The following is a 12567-nucleotide window of genomic DNA, read 5'->3' as shown; positions in this document are numbered from 1 at the left end:
ACAGACAGACAGACAGACAGACAGACAGACAGACACACAGACAGACAGACAGACACACAGACAGACACACAGACAGACAGACACACAAAACGGACAGACAGTATTTCCAATTGCCATTTTTTCTCAATGACAAAGACCAACAAATCCTCCACAATTTATTAGATTTGGAAAAGAACTGGCCAGATGTATGAATTGTCCCAGAAAAGGAAAAAAAATTAAATAGATGTTAAAGTTTAGCAGTCAAAATTAATCTCTTTGTTAATTTTTTATCTTTTTTTTTTTTTTGTCATTCGAAAATGAATAATGCTGCTAGAATTGGCAAATAATCCACCTCATAAGCAGGTGTGGAGAAAGTGAAACACTACTTAAGTAAAAGTACAAATAAACAGACAAAAATGTACCCTAGTAAAAGTAGAATTATCACATTAACATTTTTACATAAGTAAAAGTAAGTACTTGCTTTTAAACATAAAGTATTAAAAGTAAAAGTACTTTCTGAATGTATTACCTAATGGAATGGTCTACAATTTCATTAAGTGTGCATACCATATGTATATTTTCTGTAATACATTAATAGTGTTGAGCCATTTTAATGAACAATGCTGCATATAATGCATGTTTTTATTCTCTTTACACTCTGTTACACAGTTCACACTTGAACTTGTGATTCTGTGCGTCAGAGTTTCAGGGATGACCTGCAGAGTTAAATGTCATTAAGCAAAATAAGAAAGAGGAATGATTATACCTTTTAAAGTTTTTATTTAACACAAAGCAAAACCAATGTGTCATTTTAACTGCAGTAAACACATGTAAGTAAAAGTTGTCTGCCTGAACAAAAGGAGCGTTAGACACAACTAACAAAGGAATAGACTCTGATCATTTCAACTCCAGTTTGTCATCAACTCTAGTTAAAATACTGTATAGTCAACCTTGTAATGGGTCAATTGTGAACTTCCTGACACCGTTTTCAAAACTTGGACCCGAGTGTCGAGTCACTTGGAGACATTTCTTGTCTCCTACCATCAAGAACTGACACATTTTAATATTGAGGCAAAATTTTCTTGTTTAAGTTCAGAAGAAGTTGGTTTTCAAAGTTTTTTGAGTCCAGTCTGGCTCTTTTGAGAGAGAACATATGTCCTGCTGTACTGAATAGTCTTTCAGTAATCTTTCAGTAAGTATCTTCTGGCTGACTCTCTGTGGTGGAATCCATATTGGGTGTGTTAGTGGTGCTGTGGGTGTGCCCAGCTCAGTGACATATATCCTAGAATATATGTCATTGACCCAGCTCTTTTTGAAGGCAGGTCTAACGTTACCTGCCTACTTTGCAGTGATCCAATGGACCAGCTCCCCTCTCACCATTGGTTTCTTTCAAACTAACGAACAAATAAAAAAAAACGCAACGTGAATGTAACTTGTAACGCAACACATTATAGAAATGTAGCGTAGTAGAAAGTACAAATACTTAATATAAAATGTAGTGGAGTAAAACTTGAAAGTACCCATGTTTAACTCTACTTAAGTAAAGTACAGATGCATGAAAAATGTACTTAAGTACAGTAATGGAGCACTTGTACTTCGTTAAATCCCACCACTGCAAGTGATCATTTATTTTACCTGTCATTTTTTTTTTTCATTTACCCTTTATTTATCCAGGTAGTCTCATTGAGCCACGAGAACTCATTTTCAAGAGAGACCTGTTTAGGGAGCAGATGGTGGGGATTAAGGGCCTTGCTCAGGGGCCCAGGGTGGGGCGAATGAGGGTGGAGGGAGGTGTGGGTGTTTCACCTTTTCCACCCACAATTTGATGTTGACGGTACCGGGAGGTGAACCTGCGACTTTCCGATCACAAGCCCATCTTCTAACCTCTGCATCACCACTCCCCCCTTTTACCTGTCATGCGACTGATCATCAAAAATGGGTTTGTCTCTGACAGACGTAACATTCACAACCATCTTCATCTCTATATCAGTCTCATTATTTATACTTTATTATTTATACATTATTTATAGTGGCTCTCCTCAGGGATGTGTGTTGAGCCCCCTCCTGTTTACTCTGCTCACGTATGATTGTGCAGCTACCCATCCAGGCTGTCACATTGTAAAGTTTGCAGATGATACAGCGGTGGTGGGATGCATCACAAACAATGAAGAGTCCAGCTACAGGCAGGAGGTGGAACACCTGGAGAGCTGGTGCAAAGAGAATAACCTTCATATCAATGTGAAGGAGACAAAGGAGATGATTTCTTCAGAAGGAACAAACACACCTACACCCCCCTGAACATAAGAGGATCTGCGGTGGAAGTGGTCTCCAGCAACAAGTACCTGGGTGGGTGTACACATGAATGACAACCTCAGCTGGAGCAACAACACCACCAGCCTGATCAAGAAAGCTCATCAGAGAATCTACTTCCTCAGGCCACTGCGACGAGCTGGACTGAGAAGCTCAGTCCTCACCTCCTTCTACAGGTGTGCAGTGGAGAGCATCCTGTGCTCCAGCATCAACATGTAGCATGGAGGCTGCACAGCTGCAGAAAGAAAAGCTTTGCAGAGAGTGGTGAAGGCTGCACAGAAGACTGTTGGAGTCAGTCTCCCCACCATCACAGACATTTACACCTCCAGATGCAGGAAGAGGGCCACCTGCATCATGAAGGACCCCACTCACCCAGCACACACACTTTTTGCCCCACTTCCCTCATGCAGGAGGTTGTGGGGCATTAAGTGAAAAACAACTAGACTGAGGAACAGCTTCTACCCTGAGGCTGTTAGACTCATGAATCTCTAACCAGAATAATCACTGTGAACAATCACGTCATGTTGCTGCTGATCTGTTTCAATGTTGCTGCTGATCTGTTTCATGTTGATGTGTTCATGCGTGCTCATCTGCTCGCACAGACTCATGCTCATGTTCGTGCTGCTGTTCAACGTAATGTTTTTATGCTATTAGTGCTTAGTGTATTTTTAGTTGATATATTTTTTAGTTCATATCTTAAATGTTATCGTTTTTCTTTTACATTTTTATTGTTGGATGTAACTGGGACGCTGTGTACATATTTTCGTTCCACCACATGTACCACATGTGGTGGAACGACAATAAAGAATCTCTGACTCTGATTATTTACTCAGAATGAATTTACTCAGATACAGTAGTGCAAAAATCATAGTTACCTATTATTCATAGTTACTTATGATTTTGTACTATCTGACTAAATTCATTTCGGGGCAAATAATGAGGTTGTTATACGATGAAGATGGTTGTGATTGTTAGATCATATAAAATATGATGTAAAAACACTAATTTGCTGCAAAGGGAGTAGCTTTTCTGTACTTTTTGTACTGTATGTTATAAAGGATTAAACACATTTAATGGTCTTTAAATGTTTAAAGACTTCGACACTTCCAGTCACACTCACATTATATGGTCGTGGTAGAGAAGCAAGTTTTCTCAGAATAATCTTGAAGATACTGTGATGGGAGAAAAGCTGCGCAGCATCTTGTTCTTTTCAGTACAAAGCTGAATGAATGTCAGCCTCACACCCTGTTCTTCTCTCCTCATCCTCCCTCCTCAGGACGGTGGCTCAGGCGCTGAAGTTGGGCAAACCCGTGGAGCCGGAGCATTTCACCGAGGTCACGCTGTACTTCAGTGACATCGTGGGTTTCACCACCATCTCAGCTCTCAGTGAGCCCATCGAGGTGGTCGACTTACTCAACGATCTGTACAGCCTCTTTGATGCCATCATCCATCTGCACGACGTCTACAAGGTGAATGGTTTCTGTCTGTTTCTGTAACTTTTACACAAAGTGTGCCTCGTCTGTAAATCATTAATGTTTTTACTCTTCATAATATATTTTAATGTGTTCAATATTAAACAAATGTCTTTTTTTACAAGACCATAAATAAAATTTGTACAGTTAGCATGAACGTTTTAGATTATTCTGCAGGCGCTGGTGTTATATTTATTTTTCTATAGTATTTTGTGAACTATATGTCATATAAAGGTGAATTTTGCTATATTTTATAGTAAAAGAAGCCTGGTTTTACATGTGAGGAAAGATATTTGATCCTTTTTTTGGTAACACTTTACAATAAGGTACACAAAATTTGATTAACTATTAGGGTTCGCCTCAGAAACGAATCAGGAAATAATCAGTCAGAGTCAGAGACTAATGGGTAGTTAACCAGTACTTACTGGGGAACACACAGCCAAGGGCAGGTAGTGATGAATAATGATTGGTTCCTCAGTAAGTACTTGGTATGATGCTTCACTACATCAGTGAACAAAATAATAGCCTGGCAATGATTTGATATCAGTAAGTGATGGTCAGACATAGTTAAGATGACACCAGTACAAGATTATGAAACTGATAATGTCTTTCATCAATATGTTTACAAAAGAGAAAATCCAATAAAATCAGTAATCACTAGGAAACAAAGTTTTTGACAATTACGAGCTGTGACCTCACTGGTGCAGGGTTTATTCAGAACCCACATGGAGAATTTCTCCTCTGTTTCTGTGGTAACAAACCAGTAGTCCCCCTAATAAAGCTTGGCTTTGTGTTCCCCAGTAAGTACTGGTTAACTACCCATTAGCTCCTGATTCGTTCCTGAGGCGTTCCCTAGTAGTTTATTAAATTTTTTGTACCTTATTGTAAAGTCTTAACTTTTTTTGTATATTGTTGAGTCCCTTGTTTCCATTTTAAAACTAAACAGTTTCTTCTGTCAGTATTTCCTCTTTAACATTTTACCTTAAATGTTTTTTCTTATAATCCTTTTTATATAAATGAAGTGAAATTAACAAAAAACACGAAGGGAAGCAAGCTAAAAAATTGGGGTATTTTATATCCGTCGCTATTATTTAAATAAATAAGAAGTTAGGGTTTTAACAAAGTTTTGAATAAACAAATCTGTTGAATTAGTCTTTATATACTTTTTACCACAAGTTCCTCTATTAGCCCAATTTTTATGTTTTGTATTTAATTTTTAGCTACTTAGAGTTTGTTCATCCAATTGTGTTCGTATTTTTTGTGGTATTTCAGGTGGAAACCATTGGAGATGCCTACATGGTAGCCTCTGGAGTTCCCACCAGGAATGGAAATCGTCACGCAGCTGAAATGGCCAACATGTCTCTGGATATTCTCAGTTGCATAGGAACCTTCAAGGCGAGACACATGCCGGACCTGAAGATCAGGATCCGAATCGGCCTGCACTCTGGTGAGCAACATGGTCCTCCTTAGTGTGCAGTGATAACCCCCCCTCTTTATGATGGTACGTCTGAATTATAAATAATTACAGTGTGCAAACAAACCTAAGTTACTTTATCTTTAGTTATAGATAAACCAAACTTTCATGTAGTGCTTGAAAATTGGTCTTAAACAATAATTAGTTCCTCAACATGTTTTAAATCTATATTAGCTGCTTTTTACACTTGATTTCAGTCTAATTGTTGTCCTTGCTGCTTGCAAAGGGAGTGCTTCTTTATTTAACACTCCAAACTAAACCATGAATTATTCAGATATGAGAAAGGATCCAGTTGTGCTAACATAGACAACCTAAACAAGTTCAAGTATCTTTATTAGCTGCAGGGATGAAGGAGTTTTTCAGTCTGTTAGTCCTACATCTGGGCTGCAGATACCTGCGTCCAGATGGAAGCAGCCTGAACTCACCATGGAGGGGTGATCAGGATCTGCCAGAATCTGAACAAGAAACATGAATCAATGTGAAATTATATTTTCACACGTTAATGTTTTCACTCCAACAAAGTTATTCCCAAAGAGGTGTTGGTTTTAAAGCTTGTCATTTTTCTGCATGTTATGCCAAGTGTCAATAAATGTAGGAAAATGCAGAGGTAGAGGACAAGACGGGCCACATATTTAAGTATTTGCTATACATGAAGTCATTTCCTCAATAAATACAAGGGGGGAAAATGTCTGAAACCTCGACACAAGACCTGAGTGAGGACATGCCGTTTGTTAAAGCTTGACCAAAAATGATCTCTGTAGTAGAAGTACAGCAAGCTATATTAAAGGAGGAAAGAAGAAAGGCCTCAAATATGTGCAAATGAGACAAGATTCAAACTGAACTTCATTGGGAAAATATGAAGTGGGATGAAGAATCCAAGCACAACAACTCATAATTGGAAACCCCTCATTTTCACTAGGATTTGTGAAGGATTGGATCCTAATGCAGACTGATGTGAAGAGCTTGAGTTCAACTAAAAAGGGTTTTTTTTTAAACAAAGTAAAACAAAAACACTGGTGTGGAAGTAAAACCAAACTAATGAGATAACTCAGATGATCCCAAGCAAACACAAACCTTGAGGCATGGATACCAAATAATGCAGAACAGAGATTGAATAAATAGAACAAAGATAATTGGAAAGTGGAAACACCTGGGCTGATTGCAGATTGGGGACAGGTGAGGGTGGCAGACTAACTGTAAAAACACTAAGGAAGCTCACTGAGGGTAAATGAGAAAATGGCACAAGGAAGAGAAAAGAACAAAAAGCAGCTGGCCCCTGAAGAAAAACAAGCAAAAGGCCAGGAGGGTCTACTCCTGTCCTGCATGTTTTAAGTGTTCCTCTGCTCCAACACACCTGGTCTGAATCCGTTAACAAGCTTCTGCAGAGCACGAAGAGGTGATTCAACCATTGGTCTGTGTGTGTTGGAGAAGGGAATCATGTAAAGCATGCAGGATGGTGGCCCTTGAGGAGCAGGACTGGACAACCCTGGTAGTTTTACCAAATCTCACTAGAACTGTACACTTTGTTTTTACCTCATGTATTGTGTTTCCATTGATGTTTGCACATTTCAATAAATTGCTACGTCTGTTTTTCATCCAATATACAAAGAAACAACAGTTGGCTCCAAAGTTTTGTATGTGCTATGTGGTTAGTCTAAACTGTTCAGAGAGACTAGATCCAAATTTTCTTCACCACTAGTTTTCTCGTTGTCACTATTCCATAAAGATTAGGCTGGTGAGGAACTCTGGCAACAGTTGCTGTATGCTCAGTTTCCCACAACTCATCTGCTGAAGCATGTAACTCCTTCAAGGTGGTCACAGGTGTCTTGGTGGTCTCTCTCACTGTTCCCATTCTTGCACGGTTTGTGAGGATAGCCTGCTCTTGGTAGATTTACACGTGTCCCATATTCCTTCCATTTCTTACTGATGGATTTAACACGGGGTGTCTAATCCTGGTCCTTGAGGGCCACTATCCTGCATGTTTAAGATGTTTCCCTGCTCCAACACACCTGATTTGAATCAACAGGCTTCTGCAGAATATGAAGAGGCGATTCAGTAAATGAATCAGGTGTGTTGAAGCAGGGAAACAGGTAAAACATGCTGGAAAGTGGATCTTGAGGACCAGGATTGGGCCCCCCTGGTTTAACAGAACTCCTGGGGGATGGTTAGGGCCTTGGAAATCATTTTGTATCCATCTCCTGATTTGTACTTTTCTATAATCTTTGACGATGACCATATTGACCATGATTGATTCATGACCGCAATAAAAGCTTTAAAGATCCCGGGGGTGAATTTTTATCGGCTCTGTGTGTGCCACCTTCATTTCAGATAGAGTACGAGGTAAAGCAGAATACAGGTGTACAAGCTGCTAAGTCAAGGAGATATTTTTACCTCCTTTATCCTCGTCTGAAACTTATTCCTGGAACAGTGAAAACCTATCCACTTAGAGTGCTGTCATCCTATTAGGGCACCGCACACTTTGGTCTTCTAACTCTGTTCGATGAATTTATTAATGCACACACAAAGATGGCGGCACATTAGTGTGAGCAGAAATAAACTAAAGAACATCTATTTAAATGTTTGTGGAAAATCTGGAGGAAGATGAAATCAAAAGCAGTCGGAAAAGTCTTTTCATTGGCTGTTTGTCATGTGATACATGCATGAAGGGGTGCTTATTCAAGGTGTGTGTGATTTCAGGCCCAGTCGTAGCAGGCGTAGTGGGCCTAACGATGCCTCGTTACTGTCTGTTCGGAGACACCGTCAACACAGCATCGCGAATGGAGTCCACGGGGATGTGTGAGTGTCTTGTGTTCTTTCTGTTATCCTTTTTTCTTTTTGGTTATACTTCTTTTTTAAGTGGAGCGTGCTTCAGGACAGGCCTATGGCACGTTGACTGCATGCTGCTCGAGGTTAAACAGGGTTTTAAAAGAGCAGCGCTCACTAATCCCGTAACACTGTCATTAGAATTAAAGATTAGGTTGAAGTTGTAGAATAAAAGACAGTAGCTATCAATTTTCTTTGAGTCGTCAACTGTCAATTTTAGGGAACAATCGCGACGTAAAGTCTTTCGTTGTGGTTTAAAATAAACCTGACATTTTTTCTCTGAGGAATACATCTTATAAATATGTGTTCTTGTATTTTCGGTCTCTTTTAGTGTATTTTACTGTATTTTCAGTCATAAGTGAACATTAAAAGTTCATAAATTATTGCTGCCAAGAGCAGAGCTGTAACGAGTAATGTGCTGCCTTCAAGTGGTGAAACATCACATTACAGCCAAGCTTCTGTCAGCTTCCTGAAAACCTCAAAACAATCAAAGACAGCCTTTTTGTTGAGCTGACTTTTTTTTTTTAATTTTGCACAGCTTACAGAATCCATGTCAATCAAACCACAGTTAAGCTCCTGAACAGCTTGCAGATGGGATACAAGATCCAAGTCAGAGGCCTGACGGAGTTAAAGGTAACTAGAAAGAGAACAGAACCCATGTGCAGCCTTTGCACTGACTGTGTTATTAATGAACACAAATGATGATCTGATTTTAGGGGAAAGGCATCGAGACCACCTATTGGTTGGTGGGGAGGGAGGATTTCAACAAGCCTTTACCAAATCCTATAGACAATAAAGAGTAAGACATTTCTTTTCCTTCATCAAATGGAGTTACCCTGGTTTAATCATTGAAACGTATCCAAGCGAAATATGCTTCTGATGATTTTATCGCAATTTAATGTTGACAAAACCTTTATTTTTTGTTCTGTTACAGTGGCATAAATCATGGTGTGACTATAGAAGAGATCCCAGCTGACAGAAGGCAGAAGTTCCTGGATCGACAGAAGAAGACAAACTAGTCTGTGGTTTAGAAATTTCGGGAAGATGTGTGTGATAGAAAGCAACAGCAACAAACAGAATTTGCACAACACTCGCAGCTATGCTCACAATCAGTGGATTTTTAGGACTGTCAAAAAAAAAGAGACACATTTTGAATTTAAGTTTACGTTTCACAACAAAACCAGATTAAAACTTTAATGTCTAAATTCAAAAATTTACCAGGAATTAGCCACCGTCAGTTCTGTGTTTGAACTTTAGTTGGTTTTATACTAAAATACGTAAATACAGTATAATCTGATCATCAAAGGTGCGTTAAAATGTGTGTTTGTTCGAGTTGTGAGTAACTGCCGTTGTGTTTCCTGTCATTTCTGCATATTTACTAAATTATATTCAGTGTGGAGGAAAATCTGTCATGAACTGTAAGACAAACTGTAGTTTGTTCTTTTTAAAAAACAATTTAAATACTATCTAAAAAAAAATTTGAAAAAAAAACAACCATGTTATAATTTGTCCACTGAACCTTTGTAGCCATAGATCAGATTTTTATGGTGTGAAAAGGTTATGAACAATGAATGTCTTACCTGTTTAAGATTTCTATTTAACCAAACTCAGTTTGGAGAAATGGAGTTTGATTGACAGATTCAGAAGCTAATTTGTTCCTAGATCAAATAATATTACTGCCATCTCAAAATAAGTCCATTTTAAAAGCAATTTATGAAAACACAGTTTTACAAACCAATACATAGCTGCCAGTTTTGCATTATACAGTTATTCCCATTGAAGTATTACAGTATTCCAACTGGTCATGCCCCAGGCTGCACCGGGAGTGTGACGGTTTTTTGTGTAAATAACTGCAGGATTTTCTGTAACACAAAACTGAGTTTATCAAATAAAGTTTGCGTGAGGTGCTGCAAAGCTCTTAAGGCTGCAATTGCTTTAGGATGGCAGATTTCTCACTTTAGAGCACGCTCAGATTAGCTGTCAATCTACTCAAAATCAATCTGTGATTCTCCAAACTCAGGCCATTTAAAGAGCTATCTACAACAGGTAAGATATTGTTCGTTTTTCACCCCACTTCACTAAATCTGAACTATCACTTAGTCCCAGGTAAGCATTGGCTCTAAGGATGCTGTAACCAAAAAGTGTGTGTTGTTTTCATGTTGTTGTCGTCACAAACGAGAAAACGATGAAACAAAACCGCAACGACTGTTCAGATGTTTTCTCTGTAGGTTTCACCGACGCTCCGTCAGCAGCCATCCATGTTCTGCATGTGTGCTCGTTCAACACCATCTCATAACTTATCTGAAATAATATGTCTGGTCTGCACTGACGCAAATAATTTTAGAGCCAATTAGCTGATCTTGTGCTTCAGCAGATCGAGCGTTTTACCTGCAAATCATCATCGTTTGGAGAGCAACGCTCATCTGTCGGAGCTCTTAACCCACTAACTCACGTTTGGGTTTTCCAGAACTCCAATCTTCCAAGTCACTTTTCTTGGGCTCTGGTTTTTGTATATACTGTAAATTTGTATATTGTATCCAAAGATTTTAGAAACTTTTTTGTTTTTCTTTCAGCTCGGGTTTCTCTAACAGAACAAACGCAGGACTTCAGTACCATTGTGTTCAAAAAGCAAGCGGTTGTATTGTTGGCTTGCTAAATGTCTGCCGCAGGACTCATGTTGAAGCAACAAGAGGCAGACGACACGAGGGTGTGATTTAACACTAAAAACAGGCTGCAGACCTGTTTGTATTTTTATTTTTTAAACGTGGCAGCTTGCTGTCGATCACTTACAACTTATCCAGACTTGTTGCTGTAGCTACTGACCTAAAAAAAATGGGACGTCTGACGACTTGATTATCAGGTTGCTTGTGGTGTATTCTTTCACACGGTTATCTGTTTAGCAGTTTTGACTCTTCGAGCATAAACCCATGACCAAGAGGACATGCATGGTCCTGAACTAAGAAGAGCAACTTAAAATAAGCTACGTTTCTGTCATTGATGGGTATTTAAAGAACAAAATGGCTAATCCTATTTAATAGGCGCTACTGTACTTCTTTTTTTTTTTTTTAGATTTATTAACAATTTGCCAAACAGATAGATCACATCAAAACTGAATGGGGTGCATTGTTCGTTTTGAAAGTGATCTCAGTGTGTTTCTGTAAATAAATGATGGTTTTAGTGATGGTTGTGTCTGTTTCGCTGCCTGCCATCAATTCAGTCTGCTAAATGGTGGTCTGACAGTACTGGTATACTGTGTTACATTTCCCAGTGAGTGAATCAGGAAATACAAAGTTCAGCAAGTGAAAATGGCTGAGAAAGTGGAACTGTTTCACCCATCAAGTAGATCCCTTACAGCAAGCTTTAGCTGACATCTTTCGTCACTGTTTCATGCTGACGCTCTAAAGTGTTGAGCTTTTAGACTTTTTTTTAATTTATTTTATAAAACTAGTAGAAGAGCAATAAAACAAATCAAACCAAAGACTGGCCGTCATCGGCAGATGAAAAGCTGAAGAAGTCCACTGCAAGAAAATCAACGCAATTGCATTAATAGTTATTTTTTAACAATCAACCTTTCTGGAGATGAGAATCTGCTTTAGGAGTTTGTGGTTTTACTGCTGACGAGAGCGCACGTGGCACTTTCTCTGGCACTTGGCACACCGTTGTCTCTACTTGACCCTTTCAGGATTAAAGAAAAAACATCTGAGATCATTAAAATTACACTCAGGCAGGGCCTGGAAAGTTCATTCAGAATGATATAGTTATGTTTTGGTTTGGAGAAGCATTTAGAAACACGATATAAATAGCATTTAATGCATCATTAAAAATATTTCCATTGGACAAGTACAAGTACCACAGGCTGTGCTTAGAGGGTATATCAATATCAAACAAACTTATTGACTGTCTTAATTTAAACTGGGATGTAAAGCTCAAAAGCAGAAACAGCCAAGAAGATTTAAGTTTCAACCAAATTACTATCTTGGTTCCAAATGGAATTGACTTAAAGCAAAGTGGCGATAAAGAGTATTTTGAGGACCCATGTAGAAACTGGAGTGGATGATGGTTCACCGCAATAGTGGCTACTAAAGCAGCACCAGTGACAATTCTAGAAGACCAGTTGGCAACAAAAGGTGCAAAACAATATGGAAAGTTGATACAGCTATCCATTCTTTTCCACTTGTTCCGGAGTCGAATTGTGGGGGCAGCAGCTAATGCAGGGAGGTCCAGACATCTCTTTCCCTTGTCAGCTCTTTTGGGCGAACCCCAATGTGTTCCCAGGCCAACTGAGAGACAGGCTCTCCAGTGTGTCCTCTGTCTTCTCTGAGGTCTCCTCCCAGTTGGACGTGCCCATGACCTCTCTAGGGAGGTGTCCAGGGAGCATCCTTACCAGATGCCCCAACCACCTGAACTGGCTCCTCTGGATGTGGAGGAACCGTGGCTCTACTCATCGTCTCTTCTGGATAAATGAACTTCTCAACCTCTCTCTAAGGGACAGCTCAGCCTCCCTCAAGA

At 39.2% G+C, this 12567-nt stretch overlaps 1 protein-coding gene across 1 annotated transcript in view; it reads left to right on the top strand.

The window, feature by feature from the left end:
- Nucleotides 1-9274, top strand: part of gucy2d (guanylate cyclase 2D, retinal) — a 13876-nt gene extending 4602 nt beyond the window's left edge. Inside the window, exons 13-18 of the mRNA XM_037687537.1 lie at nt 3566-3758; nt 5034-5208; nt 7933-8031; nt 8597-8691; nt 8775-8857; nt 8993-9274. Coding sequence (XP_037543465.1) covers nt 3566-3758; nt 5034-5208; nt 7933-8031; nt 8597-8691; nt 8775-8857; nt 8993-9077 — 730 coding nt within the window. The 3' untranslated portion in view covers nt 9078-9274. The remainder of the gene's footprint in view (nt 1-3565; nt 3759-5033; nt 5209-7932; nt 8032-8596; nt 8692-8774; nt 8858-8992) is intronic.
- The last annotated feature ends 3293 nt before the right edge of the window (nt 9275-12567 follow it).

The sequence above is a fragment of the Nematolebias whitei genome, chromosome 14 (genome assembly GCF_014905685.2).
Source record: "Nematolebias whitei isolate Nwh7 chromosome 14, NemWhi1, whole genome shotgun sequence".
Taxonomy (NCBI): domain Eukaryota; kingdom Metazoa; phylum Chordata; class Actinopteri; order Cyprinodontiformes; family Rivulidae; genus Nematolebias; species Nematolebias whitei.
This window is presented reverse-complemented; position numbering and strand designations above follow the sequence as displayed.